Genomic DNA, 23,131 nt, shown 5'->3' with positions numbered 1-23,131 from the left:
TTAATTCTGATACAAATTACCCCTAGTACCTGTCCATGTGGTAGGGAATATAGATTGTAAGTTCCCCTGGTGGGACTGATGTGAATGACTAAATATTCTCTGTACAGTGCGGAGTAATATGAGTGCACTATATAAAGATCTGTGAATAATAATAATACATTTTATTTCCCTCAGATGGAGGCACAAGCAGGAATGCCTTGGAGGGAGATCTCATCTTGTCTGCAGATACTAAAACAGAAGATAACATCACACAGGATTCTCCAGGAGACAGCCCCTTTATGCTAAATATACATCCAGTACCTCTCAGCGCAGATATATCATCTGATCCCCCTAACTGCGAGGACTGGTCTCCTGATACCTCAGATTTTGTTGCACATCGTGCAGCTCATACACCTGATAATATATTTCCCTGTTCCGAGTGTGGGAAATGTTTCACAAAGAAATCAAATCTTGTTAGACATCAGAAAAGTCACACAGATGAGAGGCCATTTCCATGTTCTGAGTGTGGAAAATGTTTCACACATAAATCAGATCTTGTTAAACATCACAGACGTCACACAGGTGAGAAACCATTTCCATGCTCCGAGTGTGGGAAATGTTTCACACATAAATCAGATCTTGTTCAACATCAGAGACGTCACACAGGTGAGAAACCATTTCCATGCTCAGAGTGTGGGAAATGTTTTACAGTGAAACAAAATCTTGTTGCACATTTGAGATGTCACACAGGTGAGAAACCATTTCCATGCTCTGAGTGTGGGAAATGTTTCGCACATAAATCAGCTCTAGTTTTACATCAGAGATGTCACACAGGTGAGCAACCATTTCCGTGCTCTGAGTGTGGGAAATGTTTCGCACATAAATCAGCTCTAGTTATACATCAGAGATGTCACACAGGTGAGCAACCATTTCCGTGCTCTGAGTGTGGGAAATGTTTTACACGCAAATCAGATCTACTTAGACATCAGAGAAGTCACACAGGTGAGAAACCATTTCCATGCTCAGAGTGTGGGAAATGTTTTACACTGAAACAAAATCTTGTTGCACATTTTAGATGTCACACAGGTGAGCAACCATTTCCGTGCTCTGAGTGTGGGAAATGTTTTACACAGAAATCAGATCTTGGTAAACATCAGCGACTCCACACAGGTGAGAAACCATTTACATGCTCTGAGTGTGGGAAATGTTTTACACACAAATCAGCTCTTCTTATACATCAGAGAAGTCACAAGAGACAAACCATTTCCATGTCCTGAGTGTTGGAAATGTTTTACACACAAATCACATCTTTTTAGACATCAGATTTCACACAGTAGAAAAGCATTTCTATGAGCTGATACAAAACAGGGTTGTAGCACAGCTCCTGTCACACAGTATTTGAACAATGTAAGTTAACCATCCGCAGACAATTGGAATGGATGTCATATAAGACTGGAGTAGATCACTCAGGTGAAACTAAAGTGTAATAACAGACCACATTATTGTTTTGTAGCATCTACATTTTGTGCATTTCAGTTAAACACGTAACAATATAAAATGCATTATCATTTTTAAAAACAGATTTTATTATGGAAACTCGTGTAAAATCCAAATTTTAGTTGTATTGGAATGGTGGATAAATGGTGACTCACAAACCACAAAGTAGTTCTCGGTGGGTAGAAACAAATGAAAGATGCAGCAGACAAGGAGTGTGGTTTGTATAGTGCAATATGTCGTGGATTGGGAAGCACTTTCTCCACGTCACACATATATACACATTTTCACCCATTGGTAAATATAGAAACGGGTAATGTAGGGTGACTGGGGTGGAGAACGGACTTTCCAGGTCTTTCATTACAGACAGTTCTAGCTGCAAATCTTACATTAAATAAACAATATCTATCTCCTATGCCGAGATGTGTCATATTATATTGCAGATATCTTACTTCACTCCTAGATTATAATGTCTTATAGGTGATGCACCTACTTCTAGCTGCTATGAATGTGGGACACCATACACAGATATTGGGGGTAATTCCAAGTTGATCGCAGCAGGAATTTTTTTAGCAGTTGGGCAAAACCATGTGCACTGCAGGGGAGGCAGATTTAACATGTGCAGAGAGAGTTAGATTTGGGTGTGGTGTGTTCAATCTGCAATCTAATTTGCAGTGTAAAAATAAAGCAGCCAGTATTTACCCTGCACAGAAATAAAATAACCCACCCAAATCTAACTCTTTCTGCATGTTATATCTGCCTCCCCTGCAGTGCACATGGTTTTGCCCAACTGCTAACAAAATTCCTGCTGCGATCAACTTGGAATTACCCCCATTGTACGTTGCTTGTGGAACGGCCTACAAGTACAAGTATTATGGATGGAACGTCAAAATTATATTAACAATATACTGATAATTGAATTTGTTGATGAAACTTGGACCTTCTGGGGTATTTACTACAAGACAAATTCATGTAAATTAACCAAAAGTAACAGAACATGACTTGTAGAATTGCCAGCCGGCACTAAGAAGACTATATTGTCTCAATGGATCTCTCCTGATCCTATCTCTGTAACCTTATACCCCAGAATGTATTCCTTGTTTCTTATGGCCTGGACTGATGTATCCCTGCAAAAAGAAAAATGGTGGCAAAATTCTATATATGGCTTCCTTATGTTCACACTTTGGGGGTCATTCCGAGTTGATCGTATCTGTGCTAAATTTAGCACAGCTACGATCTTCCCTGACATGCGGGGGGACGCCCAGCACAGGGCTAGCCCGCCCCGAATGTCAGTCCGGCCCCCCGTCACAGAAGTGCAAAGGCATCGCACGGCGGCGTTGCCTTTGAACTTCAAGAGTAGCTCCCGACCAGCGCAGCTTTAGTGTGCTGGCCGGGAGCTACTCATCGCTCTCCGGCCCGCAGCGGCTGCGTGTGACATCACACAACCGCTGCGGCCCGCCCCGTTTGGTCCGGCTACGGCGCATGCGCAGCAGGGACCCGTTCGCTCTGCTCCGTTAAAATGCAGCGAGCGACTGGGTCAGAATGACCACTTTTGCCTGCAGTTTTCATAGAAACACTGAGAAAATGTTTCCAGTCTACCTCATAGTATAACCTAGAGGTACTTACCTCTGGTGTAGCAGTGTAATGTATGTATGAGATATATTCCATGCTTCTTTCCCTTGTCCTTATTACTATGTTTTATATGTAAGAACAAGACCAGTATTGTTACATCTTTTTGAATTGCCCAATGTTATGGTACTGGGGATACTGTAAATGTCTGTATCTTCCTTTATTATACATAACTTTTCTTCTGTGTTATTGTCAAAATTATTCTATATTCTTGTTACTCAGATGTATATCTTTTGTTTTTATTGTATGAACTTGTCAAAAAGCAAAAACATAAAACTATTTGCTTTCTTTACCGTTTCTTGCAATTGAAAGAAAAATAAAAATATTTGTTTTTCTTGGGCAGATTGTCTTTTCTGTTTAAGATAAATAAGGAACTAATGGAATTTTCTTGAGAAAAAAAACAAGGCATAGATAATACAAAACAAAGAGATTTTTTGTCAGCACTTGTTACCACCACTGCAAGTCAGTATGTATCTAGCAAATGACGGCATATTCATATTTGTTCAAAACATTTATGGCTTGGAGGCCAGCGTCCAGGGTTCTTTATCTGCAATTTCCTACTATATGGAATTTGCTTCATATCTGTTCCCGGTGGAACTAGGATCTGATACATCAAGGTGTTAATATCTGTACATCAGGCATGTCCAAACTGCGTCTCTCCAGCTGTTGAGAAAATACACATCCCAGCATGCCCTGACACAGCTTTTGTATTCTCTGACAGCAAAACTGTGTCAGGGCATGCTGGGATTTGTAGTTTCACAACAGCTGGAGGGCCGCAGTTTGGACATGCCTGCTGTACATGAAAGAGTCATCACACCAAAAACCCAATACAACACAGTTTTATTAACAAAGGTTCAGTATATACTCAGGTTTGAAAATGGTTTTAGCATTCTGTCATGATCCGATCCCAGAATATAATATTTCTCATATTGTATGTGTGGTAAAATGTTATTTTCTGTGTACTGTATGCCATTCCCCTGTGCTAGGTTGTAAATACTGTGGACTTAGCCCCAGGGGGCCCAGGAGGTTATCGCTCTGAGTGATTCTGACCAGGCCACTACTTCCTGAAGCCATAAATGTGTTTAGTAGGGACAATAAAATGGAAGTAGAAATTTATGTTCGGCAACAGTGATTTCTCATCCTGTGCCAGTCATAAATGTTTGAGGGGTGGAAGACTGCATCATTCAGTCCCCCTCTGTAAACGAACTGTGCAGGACAGCATTGAGCAGGTTAAAAACCCCAAGGCTGGGGGAAGTGAGGGCAACTGAGGGTATATCTATCCCTTTCACTGTAATATGTGTGTTCATTCTCATGGGGGGCAGCTGCGGCTAGAAGTGAACCGATAAACTCACCGGTGTCATTCCCACAGCCAGATCCTAAATTTATGTGTAAGTTTAGGCTTCTGAATTATCTCTTTATTTTTGTTTGAGATTGTACCGTACTCCTGTGAGTATTCTTAAAATATTCTTAATAATCTTTGTAACATTTTTGTAACTAAAGCTCTAAAGTATTCTTGGAATTAAAATTACAAATCAAGCTCCTGATTCTGTGCTTCTTTAAACCTAAGGCCTTGTGTGGCCCACGTCTACCTATTTTTGCAATGTGTGTGACAGGTAGAAGGGAAGGCTACCTTGCGTTTAGACCCTAGATCCCTCTTGCTGGTGGCAGCGAATGTGCTTGCATAACCCTTTGTGTCCAAAGTAACCCACATGTCACAGGCGGCGCTTCTCAGATTGGCATATCTGAAGAAGCGACCGGCAGGTCCGTGACACGTTCAACCAATGAGCACATGCAAGGGAGCCCCATCGTCTTGTGGTGCTGCCTGTACAGTTTAGGAGTGAGCTGGACTGGACACCATGAAATTGATTCCTGTCATAGTTACAGAATTCTGTTGATCGGTATCTGGACCCTTGGGTATAACTGACATAAAGATGAAACGAGATTTCAGATAGTTCTAGCTCATAGAGTGAACACAGGTACGGACTATAGCTGAGAAGCTCAGATGTCTATGGCAATCACAACCACACAGTGTCACTCTGGACTGGAATCAGTACAAAGATACAGAACTGAAACCCCAGCCATGAGAGCCTGGAACTGGTCGTTCAGAACTCAACCCTAATGGAGCTAAAGGCTGGGACCCACTACTGGGAACTGAGATAAACACAATTGGAGAAATTTAGAAGTGCATAGTACTGAACCTGAAGCCCAGAAACTCAGAACTCTTAAGGAATCAGAGTCTAACATCTACAAGATTTTAGCTACTGCAGCTATCCAACTAGAATTGCTCTGATCCAAACCTGGAACGGGAATCAGACCCAGGAAGAGCCCCAGTGCAGAAAACCAGAAACCAAACCCCAGTACCAACCTATGGAAATAAGCAAGAGCGATGGAACAAAAGTCCAGTGTTGTTCCTACAGCCCTCTCTGAGACAGCACCCTGCATCACATCCCATTTCTGGGAGAGTAGTGCCTTCTGCAGCCCCAGCTCCTCCAGTGTTGTTCCTACAGCCTCATCTGAGACAGAGAAGCTTGCATCATATCCCCTTTCTGGAAGAGATCTGTTCCTTCTGCTGACACAGCTCGTGCAGTGTTGTTCCTGCAGCCACCTCTATGAGACAGAGATACCCGCATCACATCCCCTTGCTGGGAGAGACCGGTGCCTTCTACTGCCACAGCTCCTCCATTGTTGTTCCTACAGCACCCAAAATCCAGAATCTCCCTCCTGTGGGGGTTACAAACTTCTCACCTGGTGAAGGGTCGAAGGTTCGGGATATAGAATTGGATTCTGTTAACCACAGACACAAGCCTCAGAGGTTGGGGTACAGTAACCCAGTGCAGTTTCAAGGATGATGGTCGTCAGGAAGTTGTCCTTCCGATAAATATTCTGGAGCTCAGGGCAATCTACAATGCCTTTCTGCAGGCCTCATCCCTTTTTCAGAATCATGCCATTCAAGTTCAGTCGGACAATGTGACGGCGGTGACGTACATAAACCAACAAGGCAAAATGAAAAGAAGAGCCACAATGTCATAGTTGTCAAGGATTCTCCTCTGGGCGGAAAAGCACGCCGAGGCATTGTCGGCAATCTTCATTCTGGGAGTAGACAACTGGAAAGCAGATTTCCTAAGCAGACATGACCTGCACCCGGAGGAATGGGTTCTCCACCCTGAGGTGTTCCAGTGGCTGACGCATCGGTGGGGTTATCCACAAATCGACATGATGGCCTCTTTCGACTCAACAAGAAGCTCAAGCGGTATTGTTCCAGGTCAAGGGACCCACAGGCTGTAGCGGTCGATGCCCTGACAACTCCGTGGGTCTACCAACTGGTGTACTTGTCTCTTCCAATTCCTCTGATCCCAAGAGTTCTCAAAAGAATAAAAAGGGAAAGAGTTCAGGCAATCTTGATTGCTCCATACTGACCACGAAGGGCCTGGTATGTGGATCTTCTTGTTATGCTACTCGAAGATCCGTGGCCTCTGCTTCTTCGAGAGGATCTTCTGCAACAGAGCCCATTCATTATATCAAGACTTACCATGGCTACGTTGGACGGCATGGAAGTTGAAAGGCTGATTCTAGCCAGGAGAGGGATCCCTGACAAGGTCATCCTATGATCCAAACCAGGAAGGGGGTGTGACGGATGCAGCCACACCAGCGTCACGTATTTTTTGGCCAACCTGTTCCCACATTCAGTATGTAAGTCCAAGATGCAGGATATAACTGAGTGTGACCCTCTACGGCCCACTGCCTGCATGCTCACTGGAGTGGTGTATCCCCTACTATTGTGGACATTAACAGGACAATATATGGTTAAATGCTGAACCTGTCATCTACTATATGTATTTAGGTAATTATTCCTCTTTTTATATGGGTATGCCTTTCATGAAATATCTTTCTAGCCCTGATTTGCTCCCTACAAAATACCTATGAAATGTATATGTGTGATTGTATTGTATTGCACTAGTGGGTGTAAGTGTTTGTTGTCAGGTGTGTGCCCAGCCAGTTAAGCTGTCTAGGACATGTTAAATTCGATTAATTTTCAGGAAAAGAGCAATACCTTAAATACAGAAATGTTCAGGCTGCTGCAACCCTCTAAGCGTGTGTGTGAAACCCCTATGAAATGCGTACACGTTGTGTAAGCACACCATCACGCTGTAAGTACAAAGTAGCTACACATGCGGCGGAATATACTTTATAACCCCTAACAGGAAAGCAATGCGACACCAGTTGTTATGTAATGTTGTGGTCCAACCCAGCAACAAATATTTACTTAAAAGGGGGGGTACAACAGAAATACAATAACACAAGAGAAAAGAAGCTACAACCAATGGATACATACGTTTGTTCGCCTGCGCAACCCGATTCCGGTCCTCAGTCAATCTGGATAGATGACCTTTAGAGAATAGACTGAGGCCAGCCAGGAGGCTTGGTTTTATACAATGGTCCAAAGCATGAAACAAAGGAAACTGTAATCTCTTCTTTCATAGGTCAAAGAGCTGGTCATTTACAGTACATGAGGGGTCATAGGTTGGTTTGAACAGCTGGGCGATGCTTAGTCCAGGTGTACTTGCAGATGTCTTCCACTAGGTTCCCGTCGAATCTCGAGTACAGTACATACAGTGTGATATTAATAATATATTCCTGCACATATCTATATGCAGGAGCATGCTACTTTCTGCAAACTGCCATCGGAATATTGCCCTTGAAATACTGTACAGCTGGATACCAAACACCACCTCCTAACCTAATTCTGTCCCTTATAAAATCCTTCGGGGGCCATACAAAAATTATCAACTTAAAAATTTGCCTGCCCCAGTAGATATGCCCCCCATCAGTAGTTATGCCCCATAAGATATGCCCCCAGTCAGTTTTTATGCCCTATTAGATATGCCCCCAGTAAGTTGTTATGCCCCATTAGATATGCCTCCTAGTAGTGCCGCTTACACACACACACACACATTAAAAGGAAGAAAAAACACAATACTCACCAGCCCCGCTCCTGCTTCCGGACCGTTGCCCTCCACCTGGACGCCCGGTCCTCAGAACTATGGGAGAGACGTCATGACATCTCTCCCATAGCACCGCACAGACGCACACTGCCAGAGCCGAAAGACGGAGCTCAGGAGTGAGCTCCTGCCTCTGGCTGCTGCTGAGGAGCCGGGCACACGTTAGTAACAAAATCTCAGCGGGTGCCTGGCATCTCCCTCGGTTAGGTGAGCCTGGCCAAGCCGGATCAGGTGGCTCTGCGGGCCTTATATGGCCCGCGGGCCTGAGGTTCCCCACCCCTGGTGTAGGCTATGTGTAAATTATGCACTATATGGATTAAATATCAGATATGTTTTTGTGGCTTTTCCATGTGAATGCATATGCTACCGTATTTACTCATACCATGCGCTAATACACAGGACCTTGTGGGCCAATATACACGTGCGAGTATGCACACGCACGGCAGAACAATCACCCGCACGGAGGCCAATCTGTGTGGTGTTTGCACGTGAAGCGTGTGACTATATTTTCGACTTCGACAGTCCACCCTTTGGCAGTCAACAATTACTGCCACATATAATAAAACTGAAAATATTACATATACTTTATATACAATGTTCGGATGACCGGGGGAGAGTTGTAGGTGGGAAATGTATAGCCTAGTGGGATAGGAAAAAGCATGTATGTATGAATTAATGTCTATGGGGCATGTATCATCATGCAGTATATGTTCTAAGTAAGGTTCTAGTTATTGCGACGTATACATTAAATTCTTCTCATCCCGTATTAAGGGTCTGTACATGGGCAAACAAACACTAGCGAGCTCTTTTTTGGGCAAGGGTCATTAGCCCTCACCTTTCCGGCTTCTTATACCAACAAATGGGGAGCACATTTATCTGATGATGCATGGAGGTGAAAGGTATGTGTGTGCTACTATATGTAGATAACGTTTATCGACTATGTGTGCCATTAACTGAAGGTTGCAGAGATGAGGGTAAAACACATAAAAATACATTGACATAAATTTGTGTATGGTTGACGTCTTTTCCGGTTGGAGGTTTCTGGGTAGAGGGGGAAAACAGAAAAAAATAGTGAAAGGCCATGCAATCCTTATCATAACACTGTCTCTACGGATGGGTCATAAATCAAATCTGCTGCTGTAACAACACCATCGCTCCTTAGACTCATCAAATTTGTGCTGTTTGCGCCGCGTCAAGATTCGAACACATCTGAATATCAGACCAATATATATGACGACACCCAGGATACAAAGGAGAAACTTTCCTGCACTCGCAATTACATTTTGCGCCCACTCTCCTAATCCCGAGAACCATTGTTCTCAATATACAATATACAAGCCTGTGTATAACGCCCACATGTATATACCGCTGTGTCAGGAATCGACTCACCATAGCTACATCTGTCCGTCGGTGCGTACTCCGTCCGGGGTCCCTACGTTTTGCTGTCGCCCATCTCCCTGCCGCCAGACGTCATCCTGGGCCTAGGAACGCTTCAGTTGTCAGCGGGCGTGTTGTTCCCGCCGGGCCGCGGCATGGGCGCCGCCATGACAGTCTCCATCAGTCAGAGTGTGGCAGCCAATCCGGAGCTTGGCCGCACCTCCTCGTTCCACTCCAGCCAATGCCTGCAGACCATGGGGTATATCAGAAGCTGCAGGGTGAGCCTGTGGTTGTCCTGAACTTTGTGTCACTCCTGCGACCCATGTGTCTGGATCTGCTCTCCTGTTTCTCTGTGTTCCTGGTTACCTTCCTGGTTCTCTGTGTTCCTGGTTACCGTCCTGTATTTCCGTGGAACTACAAGCACCAGCAATACCTGTGTTGTTACCTGGCTCCACACTTTCTACAACTACAGTGTGCTCCAGGCCTCAGCAGTAGAGACTCTCTCTCCAGGTGCATTCCATCACCTCACCTGTGAATCAGCTTGCAAGCTGCCTGTGCATTACCATCTGCACTGTGAACTTTCACCAGAGTCTCCTGCATCTGCTACCAGGTTTGCTACCAATACCACCATCTCTGCTGGCTCCACGTTTAAAAACTACTCTGGTTCCCAAACCAGCTTATTATCAACTACACAGTCATACTGCTTTTCCATAGACTCTCAGCTTCCACGCTGCACCATTATCATTGCATTCCTTATTGTTTATTTCTGCAAGTATTCCTGCTGCCTTACTGTTTGACTTTTTATTTATTAAAACCTCATTGCTCACATGCGCAGAAACCTCATCCAGCCTCCTCACTTCTTACACCCTACCTCCACTGACCCACTAGCGCCCCCTCCGGGGACACAAGCAAAACCGAACCTGACACTACCCGTATACCTGAAGGTGTCATCATACATCTCAGTGATATTATCTATCAAGTTTGCCAGCGCATGGATGTACTTATAATTTATAGTTCCTCTGGCAGTACGGGTGATATCTAATGCGAGAAGGAACTGAATCCCGGTGGATTCATGGATCAAATCAGGGGCTGCGTGCTCTGTCCTATCTATGAGGTGTCTCTTGATGTGTTCATAATGGGTACGAGTATAAGGAGTCTGAGCGTTGCGGTGAATGTCTTTCATTTTGTCGTGTGCTATGGTCATAACCTCTGGTAGGACTCTCCCAATAAAACACAACCATTCAGAGCTCGGAGTAAGCCACTTGTATGCTTTCCTCCCACATATGAAGTATCTGGAAGAACATACGGGACAAAATGCAACAAAACATTATCACATATCTTCCTTATAAAGAAACCGGTCCCCAGTTCTCTCATTTGCTCAGTACAAGTATCGGGCTGGATGATGTGGGCACAATACCCCTGCGACACTTTCCCAGCCCACACGGTTTTAATCCCACATGTATACCTATACTGAAAGTACTTCCCACTGGTGGCTATCTTGCGTACAAGTTCGGAGTCGATAGGTATTCTATCAGCTCTGTGTGAAAAGGTCATTGTCTGGTTATTCCATGTCACTTCCCAATTTTCTGGTTTCCAGAAATTGGACACATTAAAGCACAACAGCGACCTATCTACGTGGTACTGGTGGAGATTCAAGCTAGGGGGCCTAGATATATTGAATTTCTTGTCCACCGGGGCCCCCCCCCCCCCTGTAATTCGAGTACCTCATCTATCGTTAAAGGGTATGGCACTAATCCCGACTTACTCTGTCCTCGAGGTACCTGTGAGCACACCCAGCATTCTGTTTGGTTTAAGACCGTACCCACTAATCAGTGGTAATCACTCAAAGGATGTCTGCCAATGTCAATATTACTGTTTGACTGACATCTCTGGATGCACCCATCTTCGACTATGTTTTCGCAATGCTTACATATACAGTATTCATCAGACAATAACCCTTCACATTGCCTCTGAGCTCTGTGACTACCAGATCTCTTACTGATACCAGCCTTGACCAAAGTGATGCGCTGATCCTGGGGTCCTAGGAATCCATACTCTCCATCAGAACCCATTCCAGATCCTTGCTCGATGTCACGGGGGCCCTCACAAAAACAGATTGTCCTGATCAAAAACAGAGTCTCAAGAAAAAGCTGAAACACAGTCTCTTGGTGTGGGTCCTTTTCGTTAAGGAGCAAAAATAGGAAGAGGAACAAAAAGAAAAATGCAGTGGGGGGTGAAAAAAGAAAAATGGTACGACAACCGTCCTTGATTTTGTTGTTCTCCGCGCTCAGGTGCCGTTCAACAGTCCTGCCTCTCAGCTTTCCCGAAACAGATTCTCTAGTGATACAACGTTCTCTTCACCTTTCTCTTTGTCACAAGTTTTCTCCGGGTCAGCAACCTTCTTGCAGTGGGATGAGTGGACCCAAGTCTCTCTCTCAGCAACCTTTAGTGCTGTCGTGCTGGTCAACAAAACTTGATACGGTCCTTCCCACCTGTCTATGAGGCAACCTGAGCGTAAAACATTTCTAATCATCACATAATCCTCAGGCTCAATGTCATGACAATTACTGTTCGGTAGGTCAGGAATCACCAGCTTTAGATTACTTTGCTGGTTTCTCAGTTGCTGGCTCATCCTAACCAAATATTGCACAATTATTTCGTTATTGCACTTCAAATCATCCCGAGGGTCTATCATTACATGGGGTTGTCGTCCAAAGAACTTTGAAGGGTGATAGGTTAAGCGGTGACCTGGGAGTGGTTCTGATGCTGTACAACACTAGTGGCAATGCTTCTGGCCACAACAATCCAGTTTCAGCCATCACTTTGCAGCTTGTTCTTAATAGTGCTGTTCACTCTCTCTACCTTCGCACTTGCCTGTGGCCGGTATGGAGTATGCAGCTTGCCATTAATACCCATCAGTTTGCACATGACCTGAAAGACTTCACCTGTAAAATGGGTACCCCTATCACTTCCAATCATTCTAGGGATACCATATCTACACACAAATTCCTGCACAATTTTCTTTGTAGTGAACACAGCAGTATTTGTGGCAGCAGGGAACGCTTCTACCCAATTTGAAAAGACATCGGTACATACTAATACATTTCAAATTCCTACAGGGTGGTAACTGTATGAAGTCGATTTGTAGTACCTGGAAAGGTCCGTCTGTAGGAGGGATATGGGATGGCTCCGTTGGTATTGTCCTACCAATATTCTTCCTCAAGCAAGTAAGACATGTCATTGCTTTCTTACCTGCATGAGAAGAGCACCCTAGTGCACTCCAGTAGGCTCTTACCAATTTGCACATACCCAGATGAGTCAGACCGTGTGCCGCCTCAGCTAGGCTTGGGAGATATGCCCTGGGGGCCACCGGCTTACCGTGTCCATCTGTCCAGAGGCGGAACTACAGCCAGTGCAACCAGTGCATTGCACTGGGGCCTGCCTCTGTCCAGGGGCCCAAAGCATGTAATGAGTCAAACTGACTCATTACATGCCGCTGTGTGCTGCAGGCAACCACTGCCCGCAGCACACAGGGCCAATGCCGTTTCTAGCGGCGGGCGAGCCGTGCAACCGCAGGGGCGCCCGCCGCGGCACTTAGCGTGTCCTTATCTCCCCCTCCTCCCATTTCCCGAGCACTCCTGCTCGGGGGGCGGAGTTTCGGAATGACGCGTTTGCGTTGTGACGTCACGACGCAATCGCGTCATTCCGCGAAACCCTGCCCCCCGAGGAGCAGACAAGCCTGGAAGGAGGAGGCGGCCGGCACGAGGGAGGTGAGGCGTCCCGACCCGAAGAGTGGGAAGATCCTCTATGTAAGTAGTCTCTCTCTCTCCCTCTCCCATCCTTCCCCCCCACTTGACACCTGCCTGACTCACTGTGTAAAATGGGGACACCTGCCTACCACACTGTATAAAATGGGGACACCTGCCTGCCGCACTGTTTAAAATGGGGAAACCTGCCTGCCGCGCTGTTTAAAATGGGGACACTTGCCTGCCGCGCTGTTTAAAATGGGGACACTTGCCTGCCGTGCTGTTTAAAATGGGGACACCTGCCTGCCGCACTGTGTAAAATGGGGACACCTGCCTGCCGCTGTTTAAAATGGGGACACCTGCCTGCCGCTCTGTTTAAAATGGGGACACCTGCCTGCCGCGCTGTTTAAAATGGGGACACTTGCCTGCCGCGCTGTATAAAATGGGGACACTTGCCTGCCGCACTGTGTAAAATGGGGACACTTGCCTGCCGTGCTGTTTAAAATGGGGACACTTGCCTGCCGCACTGTGTAAAATGGGGACACTTGCCTGCCGTACTGTGTAAAATGGGGACACCTGCCGTACTGTGTAAAATGGGCATGCTGTCTGCCGTAATGTGTAACAAGGGCACGCTGTCTGCCGTTATGTGTAAAAAGGGCACGCTGTCTGACGTTATGTGTAAAAAGGGGACGCTGTCTGCCGTTATGTGTAAAAAGTGTACGCTGTCTGCCGTTATGTGTAAAAAGCGTACGCTGTCTGCCGCTATGTGTAACAAGGGCACGCTGTCTGCCGTTATGTGTAAAAAGGGGACTCTGTCTGCCGTTATGTGTAAAAAGTGCACGCTGTCTGCTGCTATGTGTAAAAAGGGGGAATCTGCCTGCCGTAATGTGTAAAAAGGGGCACGCTGTCTGCCGTAATGTGTAACAAGGGCACGCTGTCTGCCGTAGAGATGAGCGGGTTCGGTTCCTCGGAATCCGAACCCGCCCAAACTTCACCCTTTTTTGCACGGGTCCGAGCAGACTCGGATCCTCCCGCCTTGCTCGGTTAACCCGAGCGCGCCCGAAACGTCATCATCCCGCTGTCGGATTCTCGCGAGACTCGGATTCTATATAAGGAGCCGCGCGTCGCCGCCATTTTCACACGTGCATTTAGATTGATAGGGAGAGGACGTGGCTGGCGTCCTCTCCGTTTATATAGTTAGTAGTTAGTTGATCTGATTGCTACTGCTTAGCTTATTGTGGGGAGGATTGGGGAGCAGCTGTTAGGAGGAGTACAGTCAGTGCAGAGTTTTGCTAGTTTTTTTTATCCGTTCTCTGCCTGAAAAAAACGCTCCATACCATATCTGACTGTGCTCAGCCTCAGTGTGCTGCATGATATATCTATGTATATCTGACTGTGCTGAGTGCTCACTGCTCACACAGCTTAATTGTGGGGGAGACTGGGGAGCAGTTATAGCAGGAGTACAGTGCACACTTTTGCTGCCAGTAACCACCAGTATATTGTCTGCCTGAAAAAGTTAAACACTCCTGTGGTGTTTTTTTTTTTTTATTCTATAAACGCATTCTGCTGACAGTGTCCAGCAGGTCCGTCATTCATTATATTATATAAATATTTACCTACAGTAGTGTTATATATTTTTTTCATCTCTATCATCTTTATCATCTCTATATTAGCAGACGCAGTACGGTAGTCCACGTCTGTAGCTAGTGCTACCTCTGTGTCGTGAGACTCGTGACTACTAGTGCTCGGCCAATATTGTAAATAATATACCTCTACCTGTGTGGTGTTTTCTTTTTTCTATCTTCATTCATACTAGTCTAGTACTAGTTAGTTTAGCAGTCTGCTGACAGTGTCCAGCAGGTCCGTCATTATATTATACATACCTACAGTAGTGATATATATATATTTTTTATATCATTATCATCTCTATACTAGCAGACACAGTACGGTAGTCCACGGCTGTAGCTACCTCTGTGTCGTCAGTGCTCGTCCATAATTGTATACCTACCTGTGGTGGGGGTTTTTTTTCTATCTTCTTCATACTAGTAGTTTAGCAGTCTGCTGATAGTGTCCACCAGGTCCGTCATTATATTATATACCTACAGTAGAATATTTATTATATTATCTATACTAGCAGACGCAGTACGGTAGGCCACGGCTGTACCTACCTCTGTGTCGTCAGTGCTCATCCATAATTGTATACCTACCTGTGGTGGGGTTTTTTTTTCTATCTTCTTCATACTAGTAGTTTAGCAGTCTGCTGACAGTGTCCACCAGGTCCGTCATTATATTATATACCTACAGTAGTATATTTATTATATTATCTATACTAGCAGACGCAGTACGGTTGGCCACGGCTGTACCTACCTCTGTGTTGTCACTCGTCCATAATTGTATACCTACCTGTGGTGGGGTTTTTTTTTCTATCTTCTTCATTCTAGTAGTTTAGCAGTCTGCTGACAGTGTCCACCAGGTCCGTCATTATATTATATACCTACAGTAGTAATATATTTATTATATTATCTATACTAGCAGACGCAGTACGGTAGGCCACGGCTGTACCTACCTCTGTGTCGTCAGTGCTCGTCCATAATTGTATACCTACCTGTGGTGGGGTTTTTTTTTCTATCTTCTTCATACTAGTAGTTTAGCAGTCTGCTGACAGTGTCCACCAGGTCCGTCATTATATTATATACCTACAGTAGTAATATATTTATTATATTATCTATACTAGCAGACGCAGTACGGTAGGCCACGGCTGTACCCACCTCTGTGTCGTCAGTGCTCGTCCATAATTGTATACCTACCTGTGGTGGTTTTTTTTTTTTTCTATCTTCTTCATACTAGTAGTTTAGCAGTCTGCTGACAGTGTCCACCAGGTCCGTAATTATATTATATATACCTACAGTAGTAATATATTTATTATATTATCTATACTAGCAGACGCAGTATGGTAGTCCACGGCTGTACCTACCTCTGTGTCGTCACTCGTTCATAATTGTATACCTACCTGTGGTGGGGGTTTTTTTTCTATCTTCTTCATACTAGTAGTTTAGCAGTCTGCTGACAGTGTCCACCAGGTCCGTCATTATATTATATATACCTACAGTAGTAATATATTTATTATATTATCTATACTAGCAGACGCAGTACGGTAGGCCACGGCTGTACCTACCTCTGTGTCGACTCGTCACTCGTCGTCCATAAGTATAAGTAATACTATCCATCCATCTACATTATACCTGTGGTGGCTTTTAGTTGTGCGCAAAATATGGAGAACAAAAATGTGGAGGTTAAAAAAATAGGGAAAGATCAAGATCCACTTCCACCTCGTGCTGAAGCTGCTGCCACTAGTCATGGCCGAGACGATGAAATGCCATCAACGTTGTCTGCCAAGGCCGATGCCCAATGTCATAGTACAGAGCATGTAAAATCATTGCGCCTCTTTTTTTCTTTGCGTCATGTGCTGTTTGGGGAGTAGTTTTTGGAAGGGCCATCCTGCGTGACACTGCAGTGCCACTCCTAGATGGGCCAGGTGTTTGTGTCGACCACTAGGGTCGCTTAGCTTACTCACACAGCTACCTCATTGCGCCTCTTTTTTTTCTTCTTTGCGTCATGTGCTGTTTGGGGAGTAGTTTTTGGAAGGGCCATCCTGCGTGACACTGCAGTGCCACTCCTAGATGGGCCAGGTGTTTGTGTCGACCACTAGGGTCGCTTAGCTTACTCACACAGCTACCTCATTGCGCCTCTTTTTTTCTTTGCGTCATGTGCTGTTTGGGGAGTAGTTTTTGGAAGGGCCATCCTGCCTGACACTGCAGTGCCACTCCTAGATGGGCCAGGTGTTTGTGTCGGCCACTTGGGTCATTTACATTAGCCATCCAGCGACCTCGGTGCAAATTTTAGGACTAAAAATAATATTGTGAGGTGTTCAGAATAGACTGTAAATGAGTGTAAATTATGGTTATTGAGGTTAATAATACTATGGGATCAAAATGACCCCCAAATTCAATGATTGAAGCTGTTTTTTAGGGTTTTTTGAAAAAAACACCCGAATCCAAAACACACCCGAATCCGACAAAAATAATTCGGTGAGGTTTTGCCAAAATGCGTTCGAACCCAAAACACGGCCACGGAACCGAACCCAAAACCAAAGCACAAAACCCGAAAAATTTCAGGTGCACATGTGTAAAAAGGTCACGCTGTCTGCCGTAATGTGTAAAAAGGGGATGCTGTCTGCCGCTATGTGTAAAAAGGGCATGCTGTCTGCCGTTATGTGTAAAAAGGGGGACGCTGGCTGCCGTAATGTGTAAAAAGGGGATGCTGTCTGCCGTAATATGTAAAAAGGGGATGCTGTCTGCCGCTATGTGTAAAAAGGGCATGCTGTCTGCCGTTCTGTGTAAAAAGGGGAATCTGTCCGCCGTAAGGTGTAAAAGGGTCTCTACCTGGTGTAGTGGTGCTACTGTGTGGCGTAATTTGAATAATGGAGACTACTGTGCACCGTTTTATGAATTGGTATTATTTTGTGGCCACACCCCTTCCCCACGAAGCCACGCCCCTATGTATTTTTGCACGTGCCTACGGCGCGCACTGCCCCTGATTTGCATTCAGGGGTGGGGCTCCGATACCGTTTCTTGCACACAATGCTAAAATGTCTAGTTACGGCACTGTTGCTAGGTATCCATTTCTCTGGCCCTGAGCAGGTCCCCCTCACCAGATCCTCTCCAGGAGTGAGGAGGTGGACTTGGATGGGATGAGGGGGGCCCAAAGCATTTTGTCGCACCTGGGCCCACCGCTCGCTAGTTCCGCCACTGCATCTGTCCAAAGTCCTGAGGAATCCTGACCATATCCCTTCACCTTCCAGACCGCCCTCTCCTGTAGGGAACACAAATTTTGCATTTCAATTTAATTGTTGTGTATTTGTTGTATGTGGTAAAACGTCTCTAGAGGAGGAAGATGAGAGAATAAAAAAAAAAGAAAATGTCAGGTTTGCGTTCACTAACAGGCTGCACACCATCATGCATATCAGTGTCCGTACACAATCTCCCTTTACCAGTATTCCCATTCTCCACCCTTTGTGCATGACAAGGCACACTGCAGTAATACTGGTGCCACCATGCTGGTGAGATATACCGGGTTCGGGCAGCACTTTGAAAGACCAATAAGGCATGTGGAGTATGAACTGTAATCAGGTCCATGTATTGTACCCTCCTGTAGGTAAACGTAAGAGATGAAGAGCAGTGGCGTAAGTTCGTCACAGTCACCCGGAGGCAAGATAAATATTGGTGCCCCCCTATTTCCTATATTAAGATAAATATATGTATGTGTGTGTGTGTGTGTGTGTGTGTGTGTGTGTTTATTATATGCAGTGTTCTGAAAAACATTTATATACTGTATTTATACATTTAATTGTCTTTTATTTTAAATCACACATTTCTTAGCAGTCATACCCAGGATTAGAACTCATGATCTGTTACACTGACAGCAGACACTTTACTGATGGAGTTATTTGCTCCTGTAGGGGAAGTATGAGAATTCTAACTATATGAAGTTACGGGTAATTGTCAGAAAAGTATCTTCATATAGTTAAAATTCTCATATTTCCTATACAGGAGCAAATACTGTAACTTCATCAGTAAGGTGACTGCTTCCAGTGTAATAGGTTGTGGTTTCTAATCCTGGGTGTGATACTTGTAAAATGTGTATATTCAGTATAATAAAGAGGGTGTGATTTGTAAGGTGCAGGGACCAGTGAGGAAGTCGGCCACTGAAAAGACAGCAACAGATATCAATTAACTTAATTCAATGGTGTCACAGAATGGGAGTAGAGGTGCCCCCCTTCAGAGCAGGAGCCCGGCGGCAGATAACTCCATTGCCTCCCAGAGTTCTGCCTCTGATGAAGAGGAAACTGTGAAGACCAACCACATAGAGGTTGGTAACAGATAAGTTTGTAGAGGTGAAGAGGATTTTATTAAAATGACAACTGGATTGGGCACTACGGGGAATTGATTCCCTACTTGGTCTACTCCCTTTAAAATCTGTGTTTGTTGTATCACTACTGGGACTATCCCAGCCATCAATCCAGTGTCCTGTCCATCCTAAGGTCATAGGGAACCCGGTATTTTGCGAGATAATTTCCTCTACCTGTGATGGACATGAATCTAGAACGGGTGGGGTTCATTTTATCGACAGTGTCTAGGTCGACAATGTTTAGGTCAACCACTATAGGTCGACATGGATGGTAGGTCGACAGGATTTATAGGTCGACATGTGCTAGGTCGACAGGTCTAAAGGTCGACATGATGATTTTTTTTTTGGGTGTCGTTTTCTTCGTAAATTGACCGGGATCCCAAATTAGAGCACCGCGTCCCCTCGCAGGGCTCGCTCCGCTCGCCATGCTTCGGGCATGGCGCCTTCGCTCCGCTACCGCTTCGCTCGGCACACTTTACCGTTCCAATCGTAGTCCACGTGGATCGTTAAGTATGAAAAAATCCCCCAAAAATGTGAAAAACTCATGTCGACCTTTAGACCTGTCGACCTAGCACATGTCGACCTAGAAACCCTGTCGATCTTCCATCCATGTCGACCTAGTGACTGGCGACCTATAGTGGTCGACCTAAACATTGTCGACCTAGACACTGTCGATCTTCAGACCGGATCCCATCTAGAACAGTGGAATGCAACATTAGTCTTTGTGGGTGTCTAACATACTTTGTACTTCCTGAGCAGGAGCACACTATATGTATATCATATTTAACAAAGTCTCTGTTGATTAAGTTAGTCAGGGGTCACCGTTGCTAGGAGAAAAAGTTTAGCTTCATAGAAGCCCCATCTTAACTTCAGGAGGTTTTGTCAAAGGGTAATGTTGCACTTATCTCGTTCTTCCCATTTGCCAAATTTGTGTTTTCTATGTGGTTTTGAATCCTTACTATATGTCCCTTGGTCCCGTCTATGTGTTTGATAACGTGGCTCGTGTTGTCTAGGAGGTCTATATTTACTATGTGTCCCACAACTTCTACAATCCCTGGCAAAATGCCTTCCTGCAATGGAAACATGTTATTGACCGTGACTTACCATCAGGGGTCTGGGATTTAGGCTAATGGGACTTCCCTGTAAGAGCCTGTATACTTACCATCATCAGCTTATCCCCTTGCGACTCCCTGTGTTTAGTGATGTTGCGATCATGCTCAATGGCAGACTCTCTTAGAGCAACTACCGTGATACCCCTCCAATTTGGCAGAGAGGTCTGCATTCTGGTCCTCAATGCGTCCTTTAATCCATCCATTAGTACAGAGACAGCTACCTCCCTGTGGTTGGCTTTATATCCGCTATCCCTGTGTATCTAGCCATTTCCTGCGGTGCTCTATGGAAATACTCGGATGCCAATTCACTGTCCTTCTGTCTTATGGAGAAATTTTTGTTCCACTTAACAACAGTAGGGAAATACAATCCTAATTGTATGTTAATTTGCCTTACATTCTCCTGGTTGTACTCGTCAGTGAGAGGCAATTCTACATCTAGTTTACAAGCAGTTATGAATTTTGGGATGTCAAAATTTGAGGGTAGGCTCGCTCTTAGCACTGTCCGCCAATCTTTGTTTGTGAGCTCATGGGCATTACCCAATTCTCTAATAAATTTCTGGCATCCGACTAGATCTTTTCTGGGATCGGGGAATTCTGACATAATTGACCTCAGTTCTGATCAGGACCAAGGACAGTGCATTGCAATGTTCCTGATGGGAGTTACTCCCTGATTATCAGTTCTCCCATTGGGGACTGCAATCACCCTGACTGGATGTAACTCAACCACATCATTTTTGTTTGTCTCTATAATACGGGGAGCTATTGTCTTTGCATAATGTATGGTACCTTACTTACCTGTGGACATGATCTCACTCACCCCCGTGCTGGGGGGCATCGCCACTGCTCTCACTGGTTGGCCACATGAGTGTCCTGTATGGTAGCTGCTAGAAAGAGTGCTGATATCGTGCTAGGCTCGTCATCTTCCTCACAACCTTGGGGAAAATTCAAAACGGGATACAACTGGCAAGGGTTAGGGTTAATACATTGATTATGCATACTGCTATCTCTTACCGATGTACCATTGGTTGTAGACAATTTCCCCCCATCGACATATGGCAGTGGTGGTGCACTCGCAATCACCTTCCTGTTGGGTTTGGAACTTGCTGTGCGTGCAAGTTCCCTTTGCACATCTCCCTCTTGTTTCCACATATTTAAACAATCAGTATGTCTGATCCTCTGTTTCCTAGATTTGATCAGACATATTCTAATCCCTATGCTCTGCAGTACCTCTGGTTCAAAAGTACCCATCCTAGGGAATGATGCCCTATCATCAGCAGTCATACGTACCCATTCGTCACAAAAAGCCTCCGAGTGTGGACCATATTTCTCACACATTATCACCCTTGCTGCCCCCTGGGCCACAGCTCTCCAACATGAACCCTGGCTGCCGAACGCCTTCCGCTTGTGCAATTGGATCCCATTGCGGACTTTTTAAACACAATACACAAATGCATAACGAAAAGATGGTGAAAGTTAACCTAGCACTTTCACTCGCTCCTGCCTACGCTGGCCTATACTCCGATCCACTCCACCAGTGAAAAACTCGGTGTACCCAACCTCGGACTCCTATCAGACCCTTCAGCACCGTAATTTCTTTCAGTGTAGGTTCTGTTGGAATATTTTCCTGAGAGAGAACCAGCAAAAAATTCCTATTCGGTATCTTTCCACTGGAATTTTTATAGGGAAACATGCTATCAATCCCCCTTTCCAGTGGACGCCCACCAGGGAGATTTCCTGTAAAGCGAAAAACCCCTTGTTTACACAATCACGTCTGCATATGCTTTCCACAGCGCATATGACACAATAGTATCACGTTGTGCTGTGTAGAACAAATGGACGTGCGGTTATCTATATGCCCTACGATCGCGGGAGTCTAATTCACAAGCTGCGTTCCTCAGCCGGAGCGTAACACAAAAACCTTTAACTTCAATTCACAATCTATACTCTATCACGCTCCTGTGCAAGTTTCCTCACAATTTGCGTACTTCTCTATTTATTAACGTAAGGTAGCAGGCCTCACGCCACGAGCCTCTGCTAACTCAGTGTTTCCACAGGATCCCGAATTTCCGGGGTTCAATCCACTCACTCTCACTTTCAGCTCACAGTGTTTTTCTGTACAGAAAAATATCACTCCCTTTGACTGATAGCTTTACCCCAGAGGCAGTACAGTTTAAACAAAGTCTTACAATAATCTGCTTTTGAAATCGGATAGTTATGTGCTATAGTATTAAATGTATTCTATCCCGCCTTAAATTGAGGTGCTATCGTGTGGTTATACCTTGCGCTCGCAACTCTACGCAACCTTGCGTAAACAGGCGACCGTGCGTTTCTCTACACCACGTGCGCGACCCTGCGCAACATGCGAGCTTCTGTGCGCTGTCCTCACGTACCGTACCACGTGAACAATTGTGCGTTCGCAATTCAATAAACCACACTATCGATAAATGTGAGCAACAAAACTACTATTGCTCACTAACACAACACACAATTGTTCGTGTTTTACAATTACTCCCTTAACACACTATTTCAAATAAATATATATATATATATATATATATATATATATATAAAACCAAATGTATCCGATTTCACACAGATCTATAATGACTGCAATAACCTATGGCAACAATATGTGAGAATGCATGCAAAGTATCGGTACGCTTTGTGTGCGCTTTCGCGCCAAAATTACACACAAATAAACGTTTTTTTTCTTGTTTGTCCCTTGGGTTACACCAGCACCTCTAAAACTATACAGAACAGACATGGTCTAACAACACAAACTGGTTTCAAACACAATGCAAGGTTACTTAACATGCGTCTCCACCCT

General features: G+C 44.9%; 1 protein-coding gene across 1 annotated transcript in view; it reads left to right on the top strand.

The window, feature by feature from the left end:
- Positions 1 to 23,131, top strand: part of LOC135057088 (oocyte zinc finger protein XlCOF7.1-like) — a 134,819-nt gene that overhangs the window by 44,324 nt on the left and 67,364 nt on the right. Inside the window, exon 7 of the mRNA XM_063962987.1 lies at positions 175 to 1,253. Within this exon, the coding sequence (XP_063819057.1) occupies positions 175 to 1,253 (1,079 nt within the window). The remainder of the gene's footprint in view (positions 1 to 174; positions 1,254 to 23,131) is intronic.

Source organism: Pseudophryne corroboree, chromosome 3 (assembly GCF_028390025.1).
Source record: "Pseudophryne corroboree isolate aPseCor3 chromosome 3, aPseCor3.hap2, whole genome shotgun sequence".
Classification (NCBI taxonomy): Eukaryota; Metazoa; Chordata; class Amphibia; order Anura; family Myobatrachidae; genus Pseudophryne; species Pseudophryne corroboree.
The sequence above is the reverse complement of the archived record's forward strand: the minus strand, read 5'-3'. Positions and strand labels throughout refer to the sequence as shown.